The sequence below is a fragment of the Trachemys scripta genome, chromosome 1 (assembly GCF_013100865.1).
Source record: "Trachemys scripta elegans isolate TJP31775 chromosome 1, CAS_Tse_1.0, whole genome shotgun sequence".
NCBI classification, from domain to species: Eukaryota; Metazoa; Chordata; order Testudines; family Emydidae; genus Trachemys; species Trachemys scripta.
In genome coordinates, this window is record NC_048298.1 from 339,599,424 (window position 1) to 339,621,124 (window position 21,701).

Genomic DNA, 21,701 nt, shown 5'->3' on the forward strand with positions numbered 1-21,701 from the left:
CGACGAGACGCGATAATTCGATCCCCGAGAGATCGATTTCTACCCGCCGATTCAGGCAGGTAGTGTAGACCCAGCCTAAGAGATGGCTTTTCTTAAGTTGTTGCTTCCCTTCCTTCATGTTTTCCAGCAGCCTGCTGTTAAACTAAGAAGAACCACAGGTTTAACCCAATATAGTCATAACATAAACATCCCAATAGTTAACCCAATATAACTCTACAGCAAATATCCCAACAACTGGGTTTAACATACACATTCATTATGGCAGCTCAGCTCCATGTCTGTCCCAATCCCATTCCCGGGTGCTATGGATTTTATGAATACAGGACAAAGACAGTCAGAGAAAGAGAGAGCAATAGACTACTTTCATGTGGGAATTTCCATTTCCATGAATACTCATGCATTTGACCTTGAAATTCATTTCCTGCAAACACTCATTGCAGCTGAATAGTAGGTGCTGGGGTTACTATGTACTAGAGAGTGAGAGCTCAGGGAATGAATATTTTCTATACTGACCCCAATGCCTGTTACCACTCTGGATACAGGCTACAGACTGACAGAACAGAACCTGAGGAGAACCAGTCAGCTACTAACCCAGGGACAGAGGAGCTACTAGACTTTTGTTTGCTGAAAAGTGACTGAATGAGGGCTGAGATGCTGCAAAATTTTCAGGTTCTGAAGAAATCCAAATGACAGATGCTACATTTTAAGTCCCACTCTAACCTGAGAAATCAGCTCCAAAAGAAGATGAGAGAGAAAAGAATGGGTTGACATTCTTATAAATGTAATGCCAAATATTCCAAATACAATTGGTTTTGCTATTAACTCTTTTTTCAGTGAAAAGTTGTATGATACTGTCTCCTGGTAAACTCATGAGAAGGTGTTTCAAACATTTATATTCAGGGTCTGGCACACAATAACTGCAGTACCTGTGCAAGACTTTCCAAAAAGTACTGAAAGAAGAAAACTGCTGGTCTGTGTTTCAGCAAAGAGTAGAGCTGGGGTGCAGGAAAGGAGCGTGCTATAGTCTTTTTAAATAATTTATGCCCATCAGCTGTCACACGGACATGGCTGAGGTAACTTGCCCACTCAACTGGATATTAGTTGAAACCTAGTGTTTGCACTATTCATCTATGTGTGGGGCCAAACCCTCCCCAGCCGAGCTGAAGTAACTGTCCGTGTCAGCTTGTAACTTCCGAAATATCTATAGACCCTTCATGGGGAAAGGATACAGGTCCTGTGCAGATGAAGAGAAGCCTGTAGGATGATTGAGCTCTCTGGATTCAGTCAACATTGGCCAGGCTAAGCACCTCAGCTTGCGGGTCAGAATATCACCAGGCGCATTTTGTAAGGGAAAGTTAATAGAGTCCGGTTCTGATAGAATTTACCATGTAAATGTGGAGTGATGTAGTTAAAGTCACTGTTATTGAATTAAGCACCTGTCACTAAGAATTTATCCCATGTACTGGAAAGAGTCAGTGGCATAATTTAGACTCTCAGGAGTGGAGACAATTAAAAAAATATATATATAACGAGGCAATGAAATAAATTTATATATAGCTTCAATGCAAGACCGATAACTACAATAATCATATTTCCCATGCATTTGCCATGTGTTTACTCACATATCATGATACAATAAGCCACAGTCAGAAGTGGAGGTGTCTGTGGTAAGGTCACAATTGTAAAATCACACAGTGTTCAAATGGACTGTGTCACTCCCAGCCTATGGATGTCAATGGGGCCAAAAGCTTAGCAGGATTCAAAGAGGAACTGGATGCTTATCTGCATAACAAGGACCTCCGATTACAGTAGTGAGGACTTTTTTTTACAAAAAACGTTTTGGATGGGCGATAAACCTTCCTGATTTACACCACAAAATATGTCAAACTAGTGAGTGTCAGGGGGAAACTTTCCTTGGGAGCAGGTTTTCCCATAGCTTCCTACTGAAGGGCTGTTTCCACCTTCCTCTGAAGCATGTGGAACTGGTCACTGGTTGCTGGGCTGGATGGACTGCAGGTCTGGCAGTGCCTATCTTCCTATCAGTGGTGTAAATCCAAGGTTATATTTATGCTGATCTTCCTTGAGCTCCTGGGAGTCTATAGACTTGCACTGAGAGCAGAAAGATGCCTCACTAATTATCCTCTAGTCTCCTGTTCTTTTTCCTTTTAGGAAGAAAATTTCAAAACTCCTTGGACGTGCCCAGTACATTATGTCAGCTGTCAATGACACCAAATTCAAATTTGCAGTGTTCCTTCTCACTGGGATACCTGGGCAGGAAGACGTCTATCTCTGGATCTCTATCCCCTTCTGCATAATGTATGTTATTTCGATAGTAGGAAATTCAGTCATTCTGTTCATTATAAAAATAGATCCAAGCCTCCATGAGCCCATGTACATTTTTCTTTCCATGTTGGCCGTCACAGACCTTGCCTTATCTATATCCACCATACCAACGATACTGGGCATATTCTTGTTTAATATTAGGGAGATCAGCCTCAATGCCTGTTTTGCCCAGCTGTTCTTCATCCACTCACTTCAGTGCATTGAATCCTCCGTGCTCTTGTTGATGGCCTTTGACCGCTTCACTGCAATCTGTAACCCACTGAGATATGCTTCCATCTTAACCCTGACAAGAATATCCAAGATGGGATTGGTGTGTGTGCTAAGAGGGGTGGCTGTAATATTCCCACTCCCCATTCTCCTGAAACGGTTCCAATACTGTCGAGCCAATGTCCTCTCCCATTCCTACTGTCTGCACCAGGAGGTTATGAAAATGGCTTGTGCGGACATCACAGACAACAGCATCTATGGCTTATCTGTTGCATTCTTTACAACATGGTTGGACTCGCTGCTCATCTTCCTCTCTTATGTGATGATCCTCAAAACAGTGCTGAGCATCGCATCCAATACAGAGTGCCTGAGGGCCTTGAACACCTGCGTCTCTCACCTCTGCGCTGTCCTTCTCTTCTACATACCAGAGTTCGGCTTGTCTCTGGTACATAGATTTGGGAATAGCTCTTCTCCCTTACTTCAGATTCTCCTGGGCTACATCTACCTGCTGGTTCCGCCCCTGATGAACCCAATTGTGTACAGCCTGAAAAGTAAACACCTTCGTGCGAGGATAATCAAGGTGTTTGTGAAATGAAGGGTCAGTTCATCACCTGGCTTCAGTGCTGGTGACACCAGAAATAAAAACAATGGCCATCTATTCCGTCCTGGACCCTTATATCTGAGAGGACATGAGCTACTGATTTCATTCTGTAGAGCGCAGTTCTGATGGGGTATGAGGCCTGGAGCAATGGGTCAGGGGCTGGTGATGGAGGACAATGCACTTGGGGAAGGAGAACAAGGCAGGCAACAGCATTTACAAAGTGACTGTGTTCGTGGAGAGCCAGGGCAACAATAGGAGTTTGGCCCATAAATAGCTGTATCAGTGGTTGCTCCAACCTCAGAATTCCTCTCGATACAGTCAATAAAGAGAAGGGATTTGAATGTTGTTTCCTATTACACCTGACCTGTCACTGTCCCGTCTCTGGTTAAACATCCACGGGCCATGAGAAAAGCTGCAGAGCTGTTCTGTAGTTGCAGTCCTGGTCCTTCCTGAGCGCTCTGGGTGCTGCATGATACATGAGCACAAACACCCACCCTTCCCCTACTTCTTCAGCTAGGAGACCCAGGAGAAGCCATTCACACAGCCCCCCCCCACACACTCCATTGATGTCTCCGCGGACAGAACACCAGCCAAATCCACTCTGCACAGAGGCAGAGCCGATGTGCGTGTGTGTGAGGGTCTGACACAGAGGAGTCCTGGCAAGAGACTCAGGCCCAGATTCCCTACCCAGCCCTTCTGTTTGTGCTGCCCCATCTGCTTGGATAGGGGTTGAGATGGTCCTCAGCTCCCCCACAGAGGCACAGCTAGCTCCTATCCCAGCCCAGCCCAGCCCAGCCCAGTCTGTGTAGGGTGACAAAAGCAGGACAGATGTAGGCAGGATCCCCGTCCCCTCTGTGACCCTGCCTCTGACACTCTTCTTTCCACTTGAAGCCCCATGCCCTGTTCCGGAACTTTCCGTGAGGCCCCACTTTCTGCCCCATCTGTTCCTCCAAGACTCCGCCTGTAAAATCGATCTCTCTGTAGTTAATAAACTTGTTTTACGCTATATCATAACTATTGTGCTTTGAATGAAGTGTCTGGGAAAATCTCAGCTCTGTAAGCAAAGGTTGTTGCATATCTTTCTCACATTGAGGGTAAAGCAACCTATATTAATGAGTTTGCATTATACAGACAGTTTTTCCTAATGTCCAACCAAAACCTCCCTTGCTACAATTTAAGCCCATTGGTTCTTGTCCTATCCTCAGAGGTTAAGAAGAATAATTTTTTTCCCTCCGCCTTGTAACAACCTTTTAGGTACCTGAAAACTGTTATCATGTCCCCTCTCAGTCTTCTCTTTTCTCCATGAGAAGACACAGGCTATTCCCAGGGGGCAGCTTAGAGTCCCAGCAGAGGAGGCGCGGTGTGGTGGGGAGTAATGCCTCTGGCTGGCCCGGGGCTCCTCCCACTGTGGAGAGGGGCTTTGGGATCCCAGCCTCGGGGTCTGGGGAGGCTCTGGGGATCTCTGAGATGTGGCAGCTGGGGCTGGCGGCACTAGCCTCCCCAAAGGGGGGCTGCCTCACTGCCCATGTTGGGAACCGTTAGGAAAGGGATAGATAACGAGAGAGAAAGTATCATATTGCCTCTATATAGATCCAAGGTATACCGACACTTTGAATTCTGTGTGCAGATCTGGTCACCCCATCTCAAAAAAGATATATGTGAACTGAAAAAAACAAAACAGAAAAGGGTGCCAAAAATATTGAGGGGTATGGAACAGCTTTCAGATGAAGAGAGATTAAAAAGACTGGGACTGTTCAGCTTGGAAAAGAGATGACTAAGGAGGGAGATGATAGAGAAAGCGAATATTGACGTGTTACTTACCCGTTCACAAGAACCAGGGGTCACCCAAATGAAGTTAGTCGGCAGCAGGTTTAAAACAAACAAAAGAAAGTCCTTTTCCACACAACCTACAGTCAGCCTCAGGAACTCATTAACGTGGAATGGGGTGACTCCAAAAGTATAACCGGGTCTAAAAAAGATGTAGATGAGTTAATGGAGGATAGGTCCATCAATAGCTATTAGCCAAAAAGGTTAAGGACGCAGCCCCATGTTCTGGGTGTCCCTAAACCTCTGACTGCCAGAATCTGGGAGGAGACACAGGGGATGGATCACTTGATAATTGGCCTGTTCTGTTCATTCCCTCGGAAGTATCTGCACTAGCCAATGTCACAAGACAGGACACTGGGCTAGATGCACCATTGGTCTGACCCAATATGGCCATTCTTAAATTGTGCCACCAATGGATGGGGTGCTGCGGACAGGCCTTTTCCAGGAGCTCCCTGTGAAACAGATCTGGCCTAGCCACCCTAGCAGACATCCAGGTGCTGCTCTGTGTAAGAAGCTGATGAGGGTGAGTGCTGCCACCTAGGGGCTTAGTTTTGTAGTCCAAGTGACAGAGGTTCATGGTTTGAGCTAGAGTTGGGCTGGAAAACAGAGTCCCTCCTCCCCCCCCATGAAAAAAAATGATTCAAACTAAAATGTTTTATTTTCATCCATTTTTGGGGGTGAGTTTTCACAGAAAACAGATAATTTTTCTCTGAAAGCTCAGTTGCCATGATGCTGCCCAGGTGCAGCTGCCTGGATCCCCAAGAGAAACGGGAGGCTTTTCATCTGCCTCGTCCTCGTAACGTAAATGAAGGTGGCACTGACGGAGTCTATGGCTGCACTCTAGGTATGGAAAGGTCGAAACCTCCTGTCCAGTCTATGGCTGGGGTATTGGGCCCATCAGCTACACTAACCAGCCTTCACATCTCTGTGCAGCCCCCTCCTCCCTGTACAACACTCCCCACAGCAAGACCTGCGGGCAGTGGCTACAGTGATTGGCCCTGGTAGCACATCTCTGATGAGTCTGTGCTAGCAGGGAGCTGGAGAGGGGCCTAGAGCAGTTGTGGATGCCCACAGATTGTGGGTGGGAGGGCTTGGCTACCAGTGGATCACTGAGATCTATATATAACTTTGGGGATAAAGGGGTCCTGGGTCCCCCGTTTCATTCCTCAGGGAGAAGGGAAGGGACCTCCCCTTCTGGAATGATCCGAGGTAAATTTTCATGTGGGGAGTCTTGTGGAATCTCCCTTCCCTGGTCTGAACCAAGAGTTTGTAATGCAGGAAAGGAGACTGCCAGGGACAAATAGAGTTGCTGTTGTTAGTTATTATTATTATTATTATTATTATTATTATTATTTCAACAGGATTACAGCTGCCCCAGAGGATTCCAGGAATGGAGCCTGCCGCAGGGTGTGTGCTGCAGTCTAGTTGGGAAGCATCACTGCAAAGCCCCTGTGATTTGGCATCCTGCAGTTTGCCATTGGCCGTGATGGGGATTAAAGCGGGTGAGCTTTCCTGAGATACCCTGATGGCCAAGTGGCCCCCAAGGGAATGTGCAGGCATGCTTCATAAAGACACCTGCCTCCCCTATCTGAACAGATACTGCCTGCTGCCCTGCAACCTCTCCTCTGACTCCTTGTCCCTTTGAGTGAAGACCTCCGGTGTCAGCGGCTCCCCTTCTAGCAGGAATTGGGTACGTTGGCAAGTTTCGCTACCTTTAAAATGTGAAGTGAAGGATAAGGGCTGCGAGTTGTTAACATCTGCATATGTTCGGTGCAGTAGCAGGGGACTCAGCTGAGCTGTTGGGGTGACTTAGTGATGGTGGGGGAGAGAGCTTAGAAACCCCTCCCCTACATCTGCTCATGCTCCACAGTGGGCTATTCAAGCTATACAGAAATCTGAGATTCAAAGCGACCTCAGAGTATTAAAACCCCAATGCCCCAAGTAAGGATTTCTCAAGATGTCCCATTTCCAGACATGCATGTGCTCTTTGCCCAATCCTGCCAGAGGCTGAGCGAGAAGAGACCCCAGGGAATATCAATGACTAGTTCCCAAATCATCTCAGGTTTATTTACTAATGGAAATTAAAGCAACAAATCCATTTTCAAAGGTTTTATTCTCTGGCTTGATAGTGAATGCAGGAATTCAGAGCTGCGTTTCTCTGCGGTAACAAGTCCGAAAAGGCATTTTTGTTTCCAGACTGGATGAGGGCTCCAGCCTTTCTACCCTGTAGATACCCCTCAGAGTTACAGGACTACCTGCATCTTTGTCCCCTCTCAGGTCTCCGAGTGCCAGGCCTTGTAGCCTTGCCTCTCATGGGGTGGCATCCTGTGATCCTCCTACCCTCAGACTGAGCCCTGGGCTACAGCATACTGCAATTCGACTGTGGATCGAGCAGGTCTGAGTGGGTTCGGCACCTGCAGTTCTTCTCTATGTAAGTCTGTTAGCCGTGGTGAGATGAGTGACCAGCCAGCCTTCTTGAACCAAAATATTGTTTAATCTGAAAAGTAGGAATAAAGCGTAACATGGGAGAATAAATGGTTTTTAAAAAAACAGTCTGAAAACTTCTCTTACCCGAAACCTTCCCATTCTGATGGGGACCCAGGTAGGCCGAGGGCCTTCAGACTTCCCCAGTGGTCTCTGTGCTTGTCAGTCTGAAGAGCTTCTCAGTAACTGCTACCCCACCTCTGGACAGACTCCCAGTGCTGGCAAAACAAGCTGTGTAATGTGGCTGGAGACTGGAAATAGGTTCTTCCCAGCTGCGGTTTTGTCTCTCAATCTCCTTGGTTTTTTTAATGTGCGATGGCTTTTCTTAAGCTGTTGCTTCCCTTCCTTCATGTTTTCCAGCAGCCTGCTGTTAAACTAAGAAGAGCCATACTGGTTTCACCCAATAATGCCACAACATAAACATCCCAATAGTTAACCCAATCCAGCTATATAGCAAACATCCCAAGATCTGTGTTTAATATACACATTCATTATGCCACCTTTTGCGAAATCTATATAAGGATGAGAAGCAGAACTGAGGGAGCGTGGTGAGGCTACCCCTGCTTTTCACCCAAGATGTCTGCTGGAACTAACAGAGGCTGAACAGGGGAAAGGATTGGGCCCGGACTAGGAATGGGTCTGGTCTGTGAAAGAAGCTTATTGAAACATCTTTGAGGGTGAAATTACCTGTAACAGTTTCTTAGTGTATTAAGCTTAGCCTTGCGTGTTTGCTTTATTTTGCTTAGTAACCTACTTTTTTCTGTCTGTTATCTCTTATGACCACTTAAATCCTACCTTTTATACTTCATAAAATCACTTTGGTTTATTAATAAACACAGAGTAAGTAATTGAGTATCGGGGGTAGCCATGTTAGTCTGTATCTACAAAAACAACAAGGAGTCTGGTGGAAACTTAAAGACTAACAGATTTATTTGGGCATAAGCTTTCATGAGTAAAAACAAAATGGGTACCCAGAAATCACCTACTACAGGACAGGCCCAACAAGGACAATAACAGAACACCACTGACCATCACATACAGCCCCCAGCTAAAACCTCTCCAGCGCATTATCCACGATCTACAACCTATCCTGGAAAATGATCCCTCACTCTCACAGACCTTGGGAGACAATCCAGTCCTCACTTACAGACAACCCCCCAACCTGAAGCAAATACTCACCAGCAACTACACACTACACCACAGAAACACCAACCCAGGAACCTATCCCTGTAGCAAACCTCGTTGCCTACTCTGTCCCCATATCTACTCTGGCAACAGCATCAGAGGACCCAACCACATCAGCCACACCATCAAGGGCTCATTCACCTGCACATCCACTAATGTTATATATGCCATCATGTGCCAGCAATGCCCCTCTGCCATGTACATTGGCCAAACCGGACAGTCCCTCCGCAAAAGAATAAATGGACACAAATCAGACATCAGGAATGGTAACATACATAACCCAGTAAGTGAACACTTCAATCTTATAGATTTAAAAGTCACTATCATTGAACAAAAAAACTTCAGAAACAGACTTCAAAGAGAAACAGCAGAACTAAAATTCATTTGCAAATTCAACACCATTAATCTGGGCTTGAATAGGGACTGGGAGTGGCTGGCTCATTACAGAAGCAGCTTTTCCTCTCCTGGAATTGACATCTCCTCATCTATTATTGGGAGTGGACTACATCCACCCTGATTGAATTGGCCCTGTCAACACTGGTTCTCCACTTGCGAAGTAACTCCCTGCTCTCCATGTGTCAGTATATAATGCCTGCATCTGTAGCTTTCACTCTATGCATCCGAAGAAGTGAGGTTTTTACTCACGAAAGCTTATGCCCAAATAAATCTGTTAGTCTTTAAGGTGCCACCAGACTCCTTGTTGTTAGGGTAAGTAATTGTTACCTGGGGGGGCAAACAGTCTGTTTATATCTCCCTTTACTTTGAGAACGAGGGTGAATAACATGAACGAATTTATCTGGAGTTCAGGCTCCCAGAAAGGCACTGGGATGCTGAGGCCAGTCCCTTTAACGGAGTCTTCCCAGAACTGAGCTGATCTCAGTGTCCATATTTTGCAGAGGAGTCTGGCCCTATCTCCGGGACTGTGCTGGAGGAGGCCTGGAGGATCTAGCTCAACAAGACAGAGTTAAGGAGTGTCCATGTTGGCAGAAGGATTAGGCTCAGTGGTATCTCAGCAAACCAAGGGGCAGTCCCAAGGGGGTACCGATGAGAGAACCCGTCATATAAATACTAGACAGTGAGAGCTCAGGGAATGAATATTTTCAATAATGATCTTAATACCTGTTACCACTCCGGATACAGGTCACAGACTGACAGAATAGAACCTGAGGAGAACCAGTCAGCTACTAACCAAGGGACAGAGGGGCTACTGGATTTTTGTTTGCCGACAAGCGACTGAATGAGGACTGAGACATTGCAATCTTTTCAGTCTGTGAAGAAATCCAGATGACAGACTCTACATTTAAGGTCCCATTCTCACCTGATAAATCATCTCTGAAAAAGGATCAGAGGGGAAATAATTTGTTGACATGAGTGTACTAAAGTACAGATGTGTAAATTTTATGCTAAACTTTTCATTGTAATACAAATATTGCAAACCAAACTTTCATGACTTGGCATGAAAGCCAGAAGCAGAGTTGTTGGAATCTCTACAGGAGAGAGGAGTGGTAGCTTTATTGCTTAATGGCTTTTGCTTTACAAAGTAGTTCTGAACATACTGTTTGCAATAGGTTTGTGCCATTAACTCTTTGTTCATTGAACAGTTGTATCATACCATCCCTGGGTAACTGACCAGAAGCTTTATCTTAAACTTACATTGAGGGTCATGAACATAATTCCTTTGCAATACTTGTGCAAGACTTTCCAAAAGGTCATGAGAGAACAGAACCGCTGGCCTCTGTTTCAGCAGAGCAGAGCTGAAGTACAGGAAAGGGGAGTGTATTAGTGGCTGTATGTAATTTATGCCTATCTACAGTGACACGAGCATGGCTAAAGTAACTTGCACACTCAAGTAGATAGTAGTGCAACCCTAGTGTTTGCACTATTCACTCATTTGTGACAACAACTTCTCCACCGCCCAGGTGAACTAGCCCTCTGTGTTAGCTTGTAAGTTCCAGATATCTATAGACCCTTGCACGGGGGTGGATGAAGGTCCTGTGAGGAAGAACAGAAGCCTGTAGTCTGATCAAACCTTCTGGATTCAGTCAAAATTGGCCAGGCAAAGCACTTCAGCACCTGTTGGAGGGATGCTTGGGGGTCAGAGTGTATCATAGGACAGTATTTGGTAAGGGAAAGTTAATATAGCCCGGTTCTGACTGAATTTACAAATGTAAATCTGGAATGACCCAATTGAAGTCACAATTATTGAATTAAAATCCTGGCCCTAAGAATTTATCTCATGTACTGCAAAGAGGAAGTAGCTTAATTTGGACTCTCTGGAGTGGAGAAAATTTTATATATATATATACACAATGCAGGACAGATGGACAGATAAATACAATGACCGTTTTCACCATGCACTTGCCATGTGTTCATAAATACATCATCATATAATGGGCCATACTCAGAAGTGGTGGGCTAGAAAGGTTGTCTGTGGTAAATTCACAACTGAAAATTACACAGCGCTCAAGTAGGCTGTAGAACTCCCAGAAACAAAATATCAATGGGGCAAAAAGCTTAGCAGGTTTCAAAGAGGGACTGTAAGTTTATATGGGTAACTGGAAAATACAATTACAGTGGTGAGGGTGGTTTTAAAAAGTCTTGGAAGAGATCTAAACCTTCTTGATTTATATGAAAAAAATGAGTTTAGTGGGTGTAAGGGGGAAACTATCCCAGGGAGCAGGTTATCTCATAGCTGCCTATTGCAGGGCTTTTCCCACCTTCCTCTGAAGCATCTGGAACTGGATACTGGATATTGGGCTAGATGGACTGCTGGTCTGATCCAGTCTTCCTACTGCTGTAAATCCAAAACTATGTCTTTGCTTATCTTTCTTGAGCTCCTGGGAGTCTCTAGAGTTGCACTGAGAGGAGAAAGATGTCTAGTTAAATATAATTTAGTCTCCTGTTCTTTTTTCTTTCAGGAAGGAAAATTCAAAATTCCTCTGACCTGCCCAGTCCGTTATGTCAGCTGTCAATAACACCAAATTCAATTCTGCAGTGTTCCTTCTCACTGGGATACCTGGTCAGGAAGAAATCCATCTCTGGATCTCCATCCCCTTCTGCTTAACATATGTTATTTCGATATTAGGAAATTCAGTCATCCTGTTCATTATAAAAACAGATCCAAGCCTTCATGAGCCCATGTACATTTTCCTTTCCATGTTGGCCATCACAGACCTTGGTTTATCGATTGCCACCATGTCGACAACACTGGGTATATTCTTGTTTAACTCTAGGGAGATCAGCTTCAATGCCTGTTTTGTGCAGCTGTTCTTCATCCACTCGCTTCAGTGCACTGAATCCTCCGTGCTATTATTGATGGCCTTTGACCGCTTCATCGCAATCCATGACCCGCTGAAATATGCTTCCATCTTAAACCCACAGAGAATACACAAGATGGGACTGGTGTTTGTGCTGAAAGGGGTGGCAATAATATTCCCACTCCCCTTTCTCCTGAAACGGTTCCAATACTGTCAAACAAATGTCCTCTCCCATTCCTACTGCCTGCACCAGGAGGTCATGAAGATGGCTTGCTCGGATATCACAGTCAACAGCATCTATGGTTTGTCTGTTGCACTCTTAACGGTGGGGTTGGACTCGCTGCTCATCTTCCTATCTTATGTTATGATTCTCAAAACAGTGCTGAGCATCGCGTCCAATGCTGAGTGCCTCAGGGCCCTGAACACCTGTGTTTCCCACCTCTGCGCCGTCCTGCTCTTCTATACGCCAATGATCGGCCTGTCTGTGATACACAGATTTGGGAAGGGCTCTTCTCCCTTAATTCAGATTCTCCTGGGTTACATCTACCTGCTGGCCCCGCCCCTGATTAACCCAATTGTGTACAGCGTGAAAAGCAAACATCTTCGTGCAAGGATAATCAGGGTGTTTGTCAAGTGAAGGGTCAGTTCATCACCTGATTCCAATGCTGGTGACATGGGAGACCAAAAACATGGGCTACCTTTTAACAACGCGGCCTTTGGCGGGACACAACTGAGAGTATCAATTCAGGACAAATTGCTTGGAGCCGGGCAGTCACAGCCCAAGGCTAGGGGTCCTTTACTATAGTCTAAGGCACACCAAACCAGCCAAACAGAGAGGACTTTGGTTTCACCCCATTGGCTAACCAGAAGTCATACAAGCAATTCCCTCAGACACTCCAGTTTCCCAGTATCACCACCAGCCCCACTCCTTATGGGGATGATTGGTTATGAAAACCAATACCCCAGTAAAAGAAAAAAGATTCTCCTGATCCCAAAGGACCAGGCCTAAGACCCAGGTCAATACACAAGTCAGACCTTATCCATAAATCACTCTGTTGCCAATCCTTTAGAATCTAAAATTTAAAGGTTTATTCATTAAAAGAAAGAAATATAGATGAGAGTTAAAATTGGTTAAATGAAATTAATTATATACAGTAATGGCCAAGTTCTTGTTTCAGGCTTGTAGCAGTGATAGAATAAACTGCTGGCTTAAGTTAAGTCTCTGGAGTACATCCACAGCTGGGATGGGTCATACAGTCCATTGTTCAGAGCTTCTGTTTGTAGCAAAGTTCCTCCAGAGGTAAGAAGCAGGATTGAAGACAAAATGGAGAAGATGTAGATGCCTTTTATAGTCTCTTGCCATGCAGCCTGTGCTTCCTTTGTTCCAGACACAAGCTGCCCAGCACATGGCTTGGAAGCCTTAGAGTTCTGTCCATAGGCATGCCCCTGCATGCCTTGCTGAGTCACAAAGGTGTATCTGCCTTCTCTCAATGGGTCAGGTATATAGCTGATGGTCCTTAATGGGTCATCAAACAGGCTAGACAGTGCTGATGCCATATTGCCTGGATACTAGGCTAGATGGACTGTAGGTCTGATCCAGTCTGGAAGTGCCTATAATTTTATCAGTGATGTAAATCCAAGACTATTTTTTTTATGGTTTTCCTTGAGCTCCTGGAAGTCTCTAGACTTGCACTGAAAGCAGAAAAATGTCTTGTTAAATATCATCTAGCCTCCTGTACTTTTTCCTTTCAGGAAGGAAAGTTGAAATTCCTCGGACCTGTCCAATCCTTTGTGCCAGCTGTAAATGACACCAAATTCAAATCTGCAGTGTTCACTAGGATACCTGGGCAGGAAGACGTCCATCTCTGGGTCTCTAACCCTTTTTGCTTAATGTATGCTATTTCTATATTAGTAAATTCAATCGTTCTGTTCATTATTGAAACAGTTCCGAGCCTCCATTAGCCCATGTACCTTTTACTTTCCATGTTGGCCATCACAGACCTTGGCTTATCAATATCCACTATACCGACGATACTGGGCATATCCTTGTTTAACTCTATGGAGATCAGCTTCAATGCCTGTTTAGCCCAGCTATTCTTCATCCACTTGCTTCAATTCATTGAATCCTCCATGCTCTTGTTGATGGCCTTTGACTGCTTCATCGCAATCTTTTACCCTGATGAGATATGCTTCCATCTTAACCCTGCAGAAAATAACCAAGATGAGACTCATGCTTGTGATAAGAGGATTGGCTGTAATATTCCCACTACTGAAATGGTTCCACTGCTGTCAAGATAATGTCCTCTCCCATTCCTACTGCCTGCACCAGGAGGTCATGAAGATGGATTGTTCAGATATCAGAGTGAACAGCATCTATGGCTTGTTTACTAAACTCTTAACAATGGGGTTGGACTCGCTGCTCATCTTCCTTTCTTATGTGATGATCCTCAAAACAGTGCTGAGCATCGCATCCCACATGGTGTGCCTCAGGGCCTTTAACACTTGTTTCTCCCACCTCTGCGCCATCCTGGTCTTCTACACGCCAGATATTGGCCTGGCTGTGATACATAGATTTGGAAATAGCTCTTCTCACTTGCTTCAAATGGTCCTGGATTATGTCTACCTGCCGGTCCCACCCCGATAAATACAATCGTGTACAGCATAACAAGCAAACACCTTCTTGCGAGAATAATTAGGGCATTTGTCAAGTGAAGCATCAGTTCGTGAACTAGCTCCAGCACTGCTGACACGGGAGATGATAAACATGGGCCACCAATTCCATCCTGGACCCTTAGATCCAAGACTATATGAGCTACTGAACTCCATTCTGTTGAAAGAGTTTCAGACAAGGTCTAAGGCCTGGAGCTATGGGAGACGGGCTGGTCCAGGGAGGACAGTGCACTGGGGGAAGGACACCAAGGCAGGCAGCAGCATTTACAAAGTGACTGTATTAGTGGAGAGCCAGGGGACCGGTGGTTTGTTGGCCCATAAAGAGCTATATCGGTGGCTGCTCCAACCTCAGAATTCCTCTCGATACAGTCAATAAAGAGAAGGGATGTGGATGTTGTTTTCCATTACACCTGACCTGCCACTGTCCCATCTCTGGTTAAACATCCATGGGCCATGAGAAAAGCTGCAAAGTCCTGGTCCTTCCTGATTGCTCTGGGTGCTATGTGATCCATGGTGTGGACAGGGGCTATTCAAGGGGCCACAGGCGCTGGCTCCATGAGTGCTCCGGGGGTGGAGCACCCACGGGGAAAAATTAGTGGGTGCTCCGTACCCACCAGCCAAGCTCCCCCTCCTCACTTCCTTCTCCACCCAGTACGCCGTGTCCCTGATCCTCCCCCTCCTTCACAGCCCTTTCCACCTCCCCATTGCCTAACAACTGTTTGGTGGCACTTAGGACATTCTGGGAGGGAGGGGAAGGAGGTGGAGAAGAGGCAGGAAGGGGGCGGGGACTTTGGGGAAGGGGTGGAATGGGGGCGGGATGAGGGTGGTGCAGGCATGGGGAAGAGACTGGGCCAGGGGCGGAGGGGGGTTAAGCACCCGCCGGGCAGAGGGAAAGTTGGTGCCTATGCAAGGGGCATGGACACCCACCCTTTCCCTACTCCCTCAGCCAGTTGCTTGTGTCTGAGTCATGTCTGAGACCCGATTAACACAGGAGCTCCAGGAAAAGCCATGTAGGAAGTACACCCTCTCTGCCCCCATTGAGGGCTCTGCACACGCACACCTATGTAGTGCACCCCCAGCTGACCGTAATACCCCCAAGGCAGGGCAGAGTTGCAAGTGTGAATGAAGGTCTGACACATAGGAGTCCTGGCAAGAGACACAGGCCCAGGTCCCCCCACCAGTCTCCTCTGTTTGTGCTGCCCCAGTGTACAGGGAGACTTTGGCAAAACAGTAAAGTGCCTGAAACCACTATGACTTATTGTTAAAAAGCCTAATCAGCAAGCTGTAAATTGGCCAGTCAGCAAACTGAGCTTGACCAAAGCAGGAGGGGAGGGGGTTTTGGGGTGCCACGGAAGGGGCAGCTTGACCCCGCATCCTTCCTGATAAGAATTGTGTTGAAGTTGCTGATACATGCATTTTAAAAGAGCAGGAATGTCTATTGGGGTCTCAGAGCTGCAGACTCTGGAAAAACCCACACCTGGTTAATCAATAATAAGAAGGATCCTCTTGCTTGAAACTGCTTACTTAATAAGGTTTCTTTAAGGGACATGTCATTCTATTACTAATGTATAAATTAGGGGCAAATGCTTGAGATGGGGGGACTATCCTTTGGGGAGACTCTTCAGGACTGGTTTCTCCCTCTGGATGCATCTTGTGTTCCTCAGTGGCAGTCGGGCTCCCACTGTGCCACTCGAAAGCCCCACTCAGCTTTGGTAATTATCAAGGGTTGGGGGTGTTTTACTAACTTGTTGCGGACGTATGTAAGTGCTTGAGACTAGTAAAGTTTAGCTTTAAGTGAAAGCACTCGTGTGTTGTCCTGTTTGTGCCAGCCATCTATCGGTCGGACGGCCGTGTCTCCCCTCATTTATTTCCTGACACCTCCTTGCACAGAGTAAAGTTACCAAGAGCTTTGGATTGAAAGAACCCCAGGTAACACCAGCTGCTTGCAAAGGGGTGGAAACAGTCCTCTGCTCCCCAACAGAGGAACAACTAGCTCCTAGCACAGAACAGCCCGTTAACTGTAGGGTGATCACCTTTTCAAAAGGCAAAAGCAGGACACAGGCAGGAGCCCAACCACCTCTATGACCCACCCCTGCCCCTCTTCTTCCCCCCAAACCCCACTCACTGGCCATGCCAGAACACAGAGCCAGGCCTTGATAAGAACATCCCAGGGATCCCGGCCCGCTGTGGAGAACCATGGACCGTCCATCTGCCTTGAGCTCGGAGCAGGACCTCTGGGGAAAGAGGAGCAGGGGGCGGGGCTTCATACCGAAGGGGCGCTAAGGACCACCTCAGCCTCCCTACCTGGAAAAGGGAGTTGTGGATCATCACTACAAGGAATTTGGGACAGATATTATCCTGGAGTCATTTAGCCTGGGACCAAGAGTCAAAGGCTGCATTTTGGGACTCTGCCACCCAGTTCGGGATGGGTGATCACCCTAATTCAGTGGATATTGGAGGTGGTTTGTTGGAGACTCTCCCCTTTAAGGGTAGGAGAGATTAGAGGGTCAGTCAACCTTTGCTCCAGGGTGTGGCCCTTTAAACTTCCTGTGACTTTTGGAGCTGACAGAGGCCTAGTAGAGGCAGCTACTGGGAGAAAGGAAAATGGTCCTTGGTAATAGCTAAAGCTTTGGGAAACCCCAGGCTACTGTTTCTTTAAGGGCCTGGGGCTAGGGCCTTGTAGTGTAGGACAGGGGGCTGTGTCCTCTTTCGGAACATGGGTGTCACCAGCAGGGGAAGTTCTGCCCAGTGACATTAATAGCTCTGTCCTACCGCAAGGGGTGTTGTGCTGGTAAATATGTTACTGATTGAAAGCTGCTCGGACTCTACAATACTTGGGATCAGAGCTAAGTGCCGTAGAGAGATTTCAGCTCTGTTTGCCTCATACAGGTAATTTGGGGCACCGGGTGGAGAACCTGAACTCTTCCCAACACCTCTTGGGGATGAGGCCTGTCATTAGCACAGCCCCCTTTGACGAGGGAGTTCTAGGCCCCACCTGAAGCTCGGCAGTAAGAGGGGAATCAGGACGTGTTTTCAGAGAGTGAAGGATCTGGAGAGCATTGCCTGGCCAAACAGAGCCCTGCTGCGATGCATGTCTGTCTGATCCTGACCCCATCCGCTCCATGAGCAACGAGAGCCACTCTAGTGCTAGAAATAGACCTTCCACCTGCATCCAAATTTCTAACATCACCAAGTAGCTGGGAGTAGCTAAATCTGAGAGAGGGGGTTGTTTGGGGTCCCAATGAGAGCTAGGAGCAGGCATTTGGAGCTGGGTTTGGGTCACACCCCTTTCTATTAATAATTTGCATGGCCTTGCCTACCCGGCTTGTGCATGTCTCATGATTCAACATGAGGATAGTCCCTCTGCGCTGTGCCTCAGGTACCAGTGGCTCTGCGAGCCCGTCACTGTTATGTCCGGCTATCTGTGGCATAACCCTTTTCCTTACAACAGGAGGGTCTGTAAGCCAGTGCAGAGGGAAACAGTGTCTCTTCCACTGACCAATTGCATGACCTGTCCACTAACTAACCTTCAGAACCTTTGTTTGTGGGTGTTCTGCTTGTGATGAGGCCAGCAGCACCCCCCTCTTAGGAATCTCACACTATTTCCTGTCATTCTTAAAGCCCCAACTTCTGGAATCAAGAAACTGAACAGGAATCTCAGCTTTTAGTTTTTTAAAAAACTTTATTTTTTTCTGAAGTGAGTTGTTGAAAAGCTGAAAAACCTGCTGCAGGTGCACTTCAACGTCTCAGACACCAAAGACAAATGAAATCCACTCCTTACCCCTCACTGTCATCCCTGAGCACTCCCACATCTGCCACAGACACCAAGGTGATGGACTCATGGGGCTTCCCAGAATCAGCTGTCATAGGGGGCTGTGGTAAGAGGCCTTTCATAGACAAAATTGTTGCTCTGTGGAATGCTGACATAGCCCTGTTCTTAGGGTCTCACAGTATCTGAACACCTTGAATGTACTTATCCTCCCGACACTGCGGTGAGGCAGGGCAGGGCTATTATCCACCTGAGCTGAGGCTCAGAGACAGCCAATGGCTTGCTCATGGTCACATATTGCAAGAGCATCAAACTCAAATCTCTTGAGTCACACAGCAGTCCTAGAGCACAGGACCAGCCTTCCAAGCAGTGACAGACACGGCTGGATTCTCTGCTTCACCAGAGCCAGTTACAGAGGTTTGATTCACTGGCCTGTTCTCCACCTGCCTCAGGGGAGTTTAGAGCAGCCTGGGGGCTGGGCTGACCACCACCCCTTTGTAACGGCTCCCAAGAGCACAGCTCACTCTGTCCAAGTCTGAATTCTTTGCAGTATCGCTCTACGCCTACTGGCATTCCTGGGCGGTGCCAGCTCTTCCTGGTGGGGGGGAGGGCTGAGTAGGTACTTAGGTCCCCTTCACAATGAGGCCCTTCCCCTGGCCCTCTTTCCCCCAAGGCCCTGCCACCATCCCAGGGCAGGTGGAGGTTCCAGGGTCCCTCCCCCGGAGCCCTTTCTCCCTGGGCAGCTCTTACCTCGGCCTGGGTCTGGCTTCTGGCCTAGCCAGTGGGTAGGGCTTGGGGGAAAGAGATGGGGCAGGGTGTGGAGATTTGAGGGGAAGAAGAGGGGCAGGGGCGGGGTCAGAGAAGAGATGCAGAACCTACATGTGTTCTATTTTTCCCATTGGAAAAGGTTGTCTCCCTACACTGAATGGGCTGGGCTTCCCAAGAGAGGCACGGTTAGCTCCGATCCGATTGGAGATGGGCTCGGAGCTAACTGTGCCTCTCTTGGGAAGCTGAGGCCTGTTTCCACCCCTTTGCATTAGTCTCTTGCCAGGACTCCTGTGTGTCAGACCCCAACTCACACCACAGCTCTGCTCTGGCTTGGTGGCATTATGGTCATCTGGGGTTGGGATCAGCAGGCGTGTGGTGTGTACAGAGCCATCAACAGGGGTGGCAGGGGTGGGCTGCCTGAACGGCTTCTCCTGGGGCTCCTGCATTAATCATGTCTCTGACACGACTCAGTCTCAAACACCTGGCTGAGGTACAGGGGAAGGGTGAGTGTCCTTGTCCCTTGAATAGCCCCTGTGTACAGCTGATGCAGCATCCATGGATCACACAGCACCCAGAGCGTTCAGGAAATGTCAGGACCGTGACTGCAGAACAGCTCTGCAGCGTTTTTCATAGCTCATAGATGTTTAACCAGAGACAGAACAGTGACAGGCCAGGTGTAATGGGAACCAACATCCACATCCCTTCTCTTTATTGACTGTATAGACAGGAGTTTTGAAAGGGGAGCAGTCACTGATATGGCTCTTTTTGGGCCAACATCCCACCGGTCCCCTGGCTCTCCACGAAGACAGTCACTCTATAAATGCTGCTGCCTGCCTTGGTCTCCATCCCGCAGTGAGCTGTCCTCCTTCACCAGCCTCTCTCCTTAGACCCCACCTGAACCTTTCTCTACAGAGTGGAGATTAGTAGATCATGTCATCTCAGATGCAAGGGTCCAGGTTGGATTAGATGGCCTGCGTTTTATTTTGTCCTTTGTGTCACAAGCGCTGGAGCCAGGTGATGAACTGAACCTTCACTTGATGAATGCCCTGATAATCCTCGCACGAAGGTGTTTGCTTTTCACGCTGTACACGATTGGATTAATCAGAGGCGGGACCAGCAAGTAAATGTAGCCCAGGAGAATCTGAAGCAAGGGAGAAGAGCCCTTCCCAAATCTGTGTAACACAGACAAGCCAATTTCTGGAGTGTAGAAGAGCAGGACGGCGCAGAGGTGGGAGACGCAAGTGTTCAAGGCTCTGAGGCACTCCACGGAGGACGCAATGCTCAGCACTGTTTTGAGGATCATCACATAAGAGAAGAAGATGAGAAGCGAGTCCAAACCCACTGTTAAGAGTGTAACAGCCAAGCCATAGATGCTATTGAATGTGATGTCCGAACAAGCCATCTTAATAACGTCCTGGTGCAGGCAGTAGGAATGGGAGAGGATATTGGCTCGACAATATTGGAACCGTTTTAGAAGAAAGGGGACTGGGAATACTACAGCCAACCCTCTTAGCACACACACCAGTCCCATCTTGGCTATTTTCTGCAGGGTTAAGATGGAAGCATATCTCAGCGGGCTACAGATAGCGACGAAGCGGTCAAAGGCCATGAGCAAGAGCATGGAGGATTCAATGAATTGAAGCGAGTGGATGAAGAACAGCTGGGCTAAACAGGCATCAAAGCTTATGACCCTAGAGTTAAACAAGAATATCCCCAGGATCGTTGGTATTGTGACTATCGATAAGCCAAGGTCCGTGACAGCCAACATGGAAAGGAAAATGTACATGGGCTCATGGAGGCTTAGATCTGTTTTAATAATGAACAGAATGATTGAATTTCCTAATATTGAAATAACATATATGAAACAAAAGAGGATGGAGAGCCAGAGATGAACGTCTTCCTGCCCAGGTATTCCGGTGAGCAGGAACACTGCAGAGTTGAATTTGGTGTCATTGACAGCTGACATAATGTACTGGGCAGGTCCAAGGAGTTTTGAACTTTCCTTCCTGAAAGGAAAAAGAACAGGAGAATAGATGATATTTAACAAGACATTTTTCTGCTCTCAGTGCAAGTCTAAAGACTCCCAGAAGCTCAAGGAGAATCATCAAAAACAGTCTTGGATTTACACCACTGATAGGAAGATAGGCACCGCCCGACTGGATCAGACCTGCAGTCCATCTAGTCCAGTATCCAGTGGCCAGTTCCTGAAGCTCCAGAGGAAGGTGGAAGGAGCCCTGTAATAGGCAGCTCTGAGATAATCTGCTCCCAGGGAAAGTTTCCCCCTGACGCCCACTAGCTAGACATATTTTGTGATGTAAATCAGGAAGGTTTAGAGCCCTTCCAAGACTTTTTAAAACAACCCTCAATATTGGAATTGGATTTTCTGGTAACCCACATAAACATCCAGTCCCTCTTTCAATCCGGCTAAGCTCTTGGCCCAATGATGTCTTGTGGCTGGGAGTTCCACATCCTGCTTGAACACTGCATGATTTTACAATATTGACCTTACCACAGACACCTTTCTGGCCCTCCTCTTCTGAGTGTGGCCTACTGTATCATGATATGTGGGTAAACACATGGGAAATTCATG

At 47.1% G+C, this 21,701-nt stretch overlaps 2 protein-coding genes and 1 pseudogene across 2 annotated transcripts; 2 read left to right on the forward strand and 1 right to left on the reverse strand.

Moving 5' to 3' along the window:
- Positions 1-1,242: 1,242 nt before the first annotated feature.
- Positions 1,243-3,145, forward strand: LOC117872332 (annotated as a pseudogene).
- An 8,460-nt stretch (positions 3,146-11,605) lies between these two features.
- Positions 11,606-12,541, forward strand: LOC117872343 (olfactory receptor 51G2-like). Its single transcript, XM_034760697.1, has one exon. The coding sequence runs from the start codon at positions 11,606-11,608 to the stop codon at positions 12,539-12,541; it is 936 nt and encodes a 311-aa protein (XP_034616588.1).
- A 7,600-nt stretch (positions 12,542-20,141) lies between these two features.
- On the reverse strand, positions 20,142-21,077 carry LOC117872349 (olfactory receptor 51G2-like). The gene has a single exon (XM_034760710.1). The coding sequence runs from the start codon at positions 21,075-21,077 to the stop codon at positions 20,142-20,144; it is 936 nt and encodes a 311-aa protein (XP_034616601.1).
- Between the last annotated feature and the right edge of the window lie 624 nt (positions 21,078-21,701).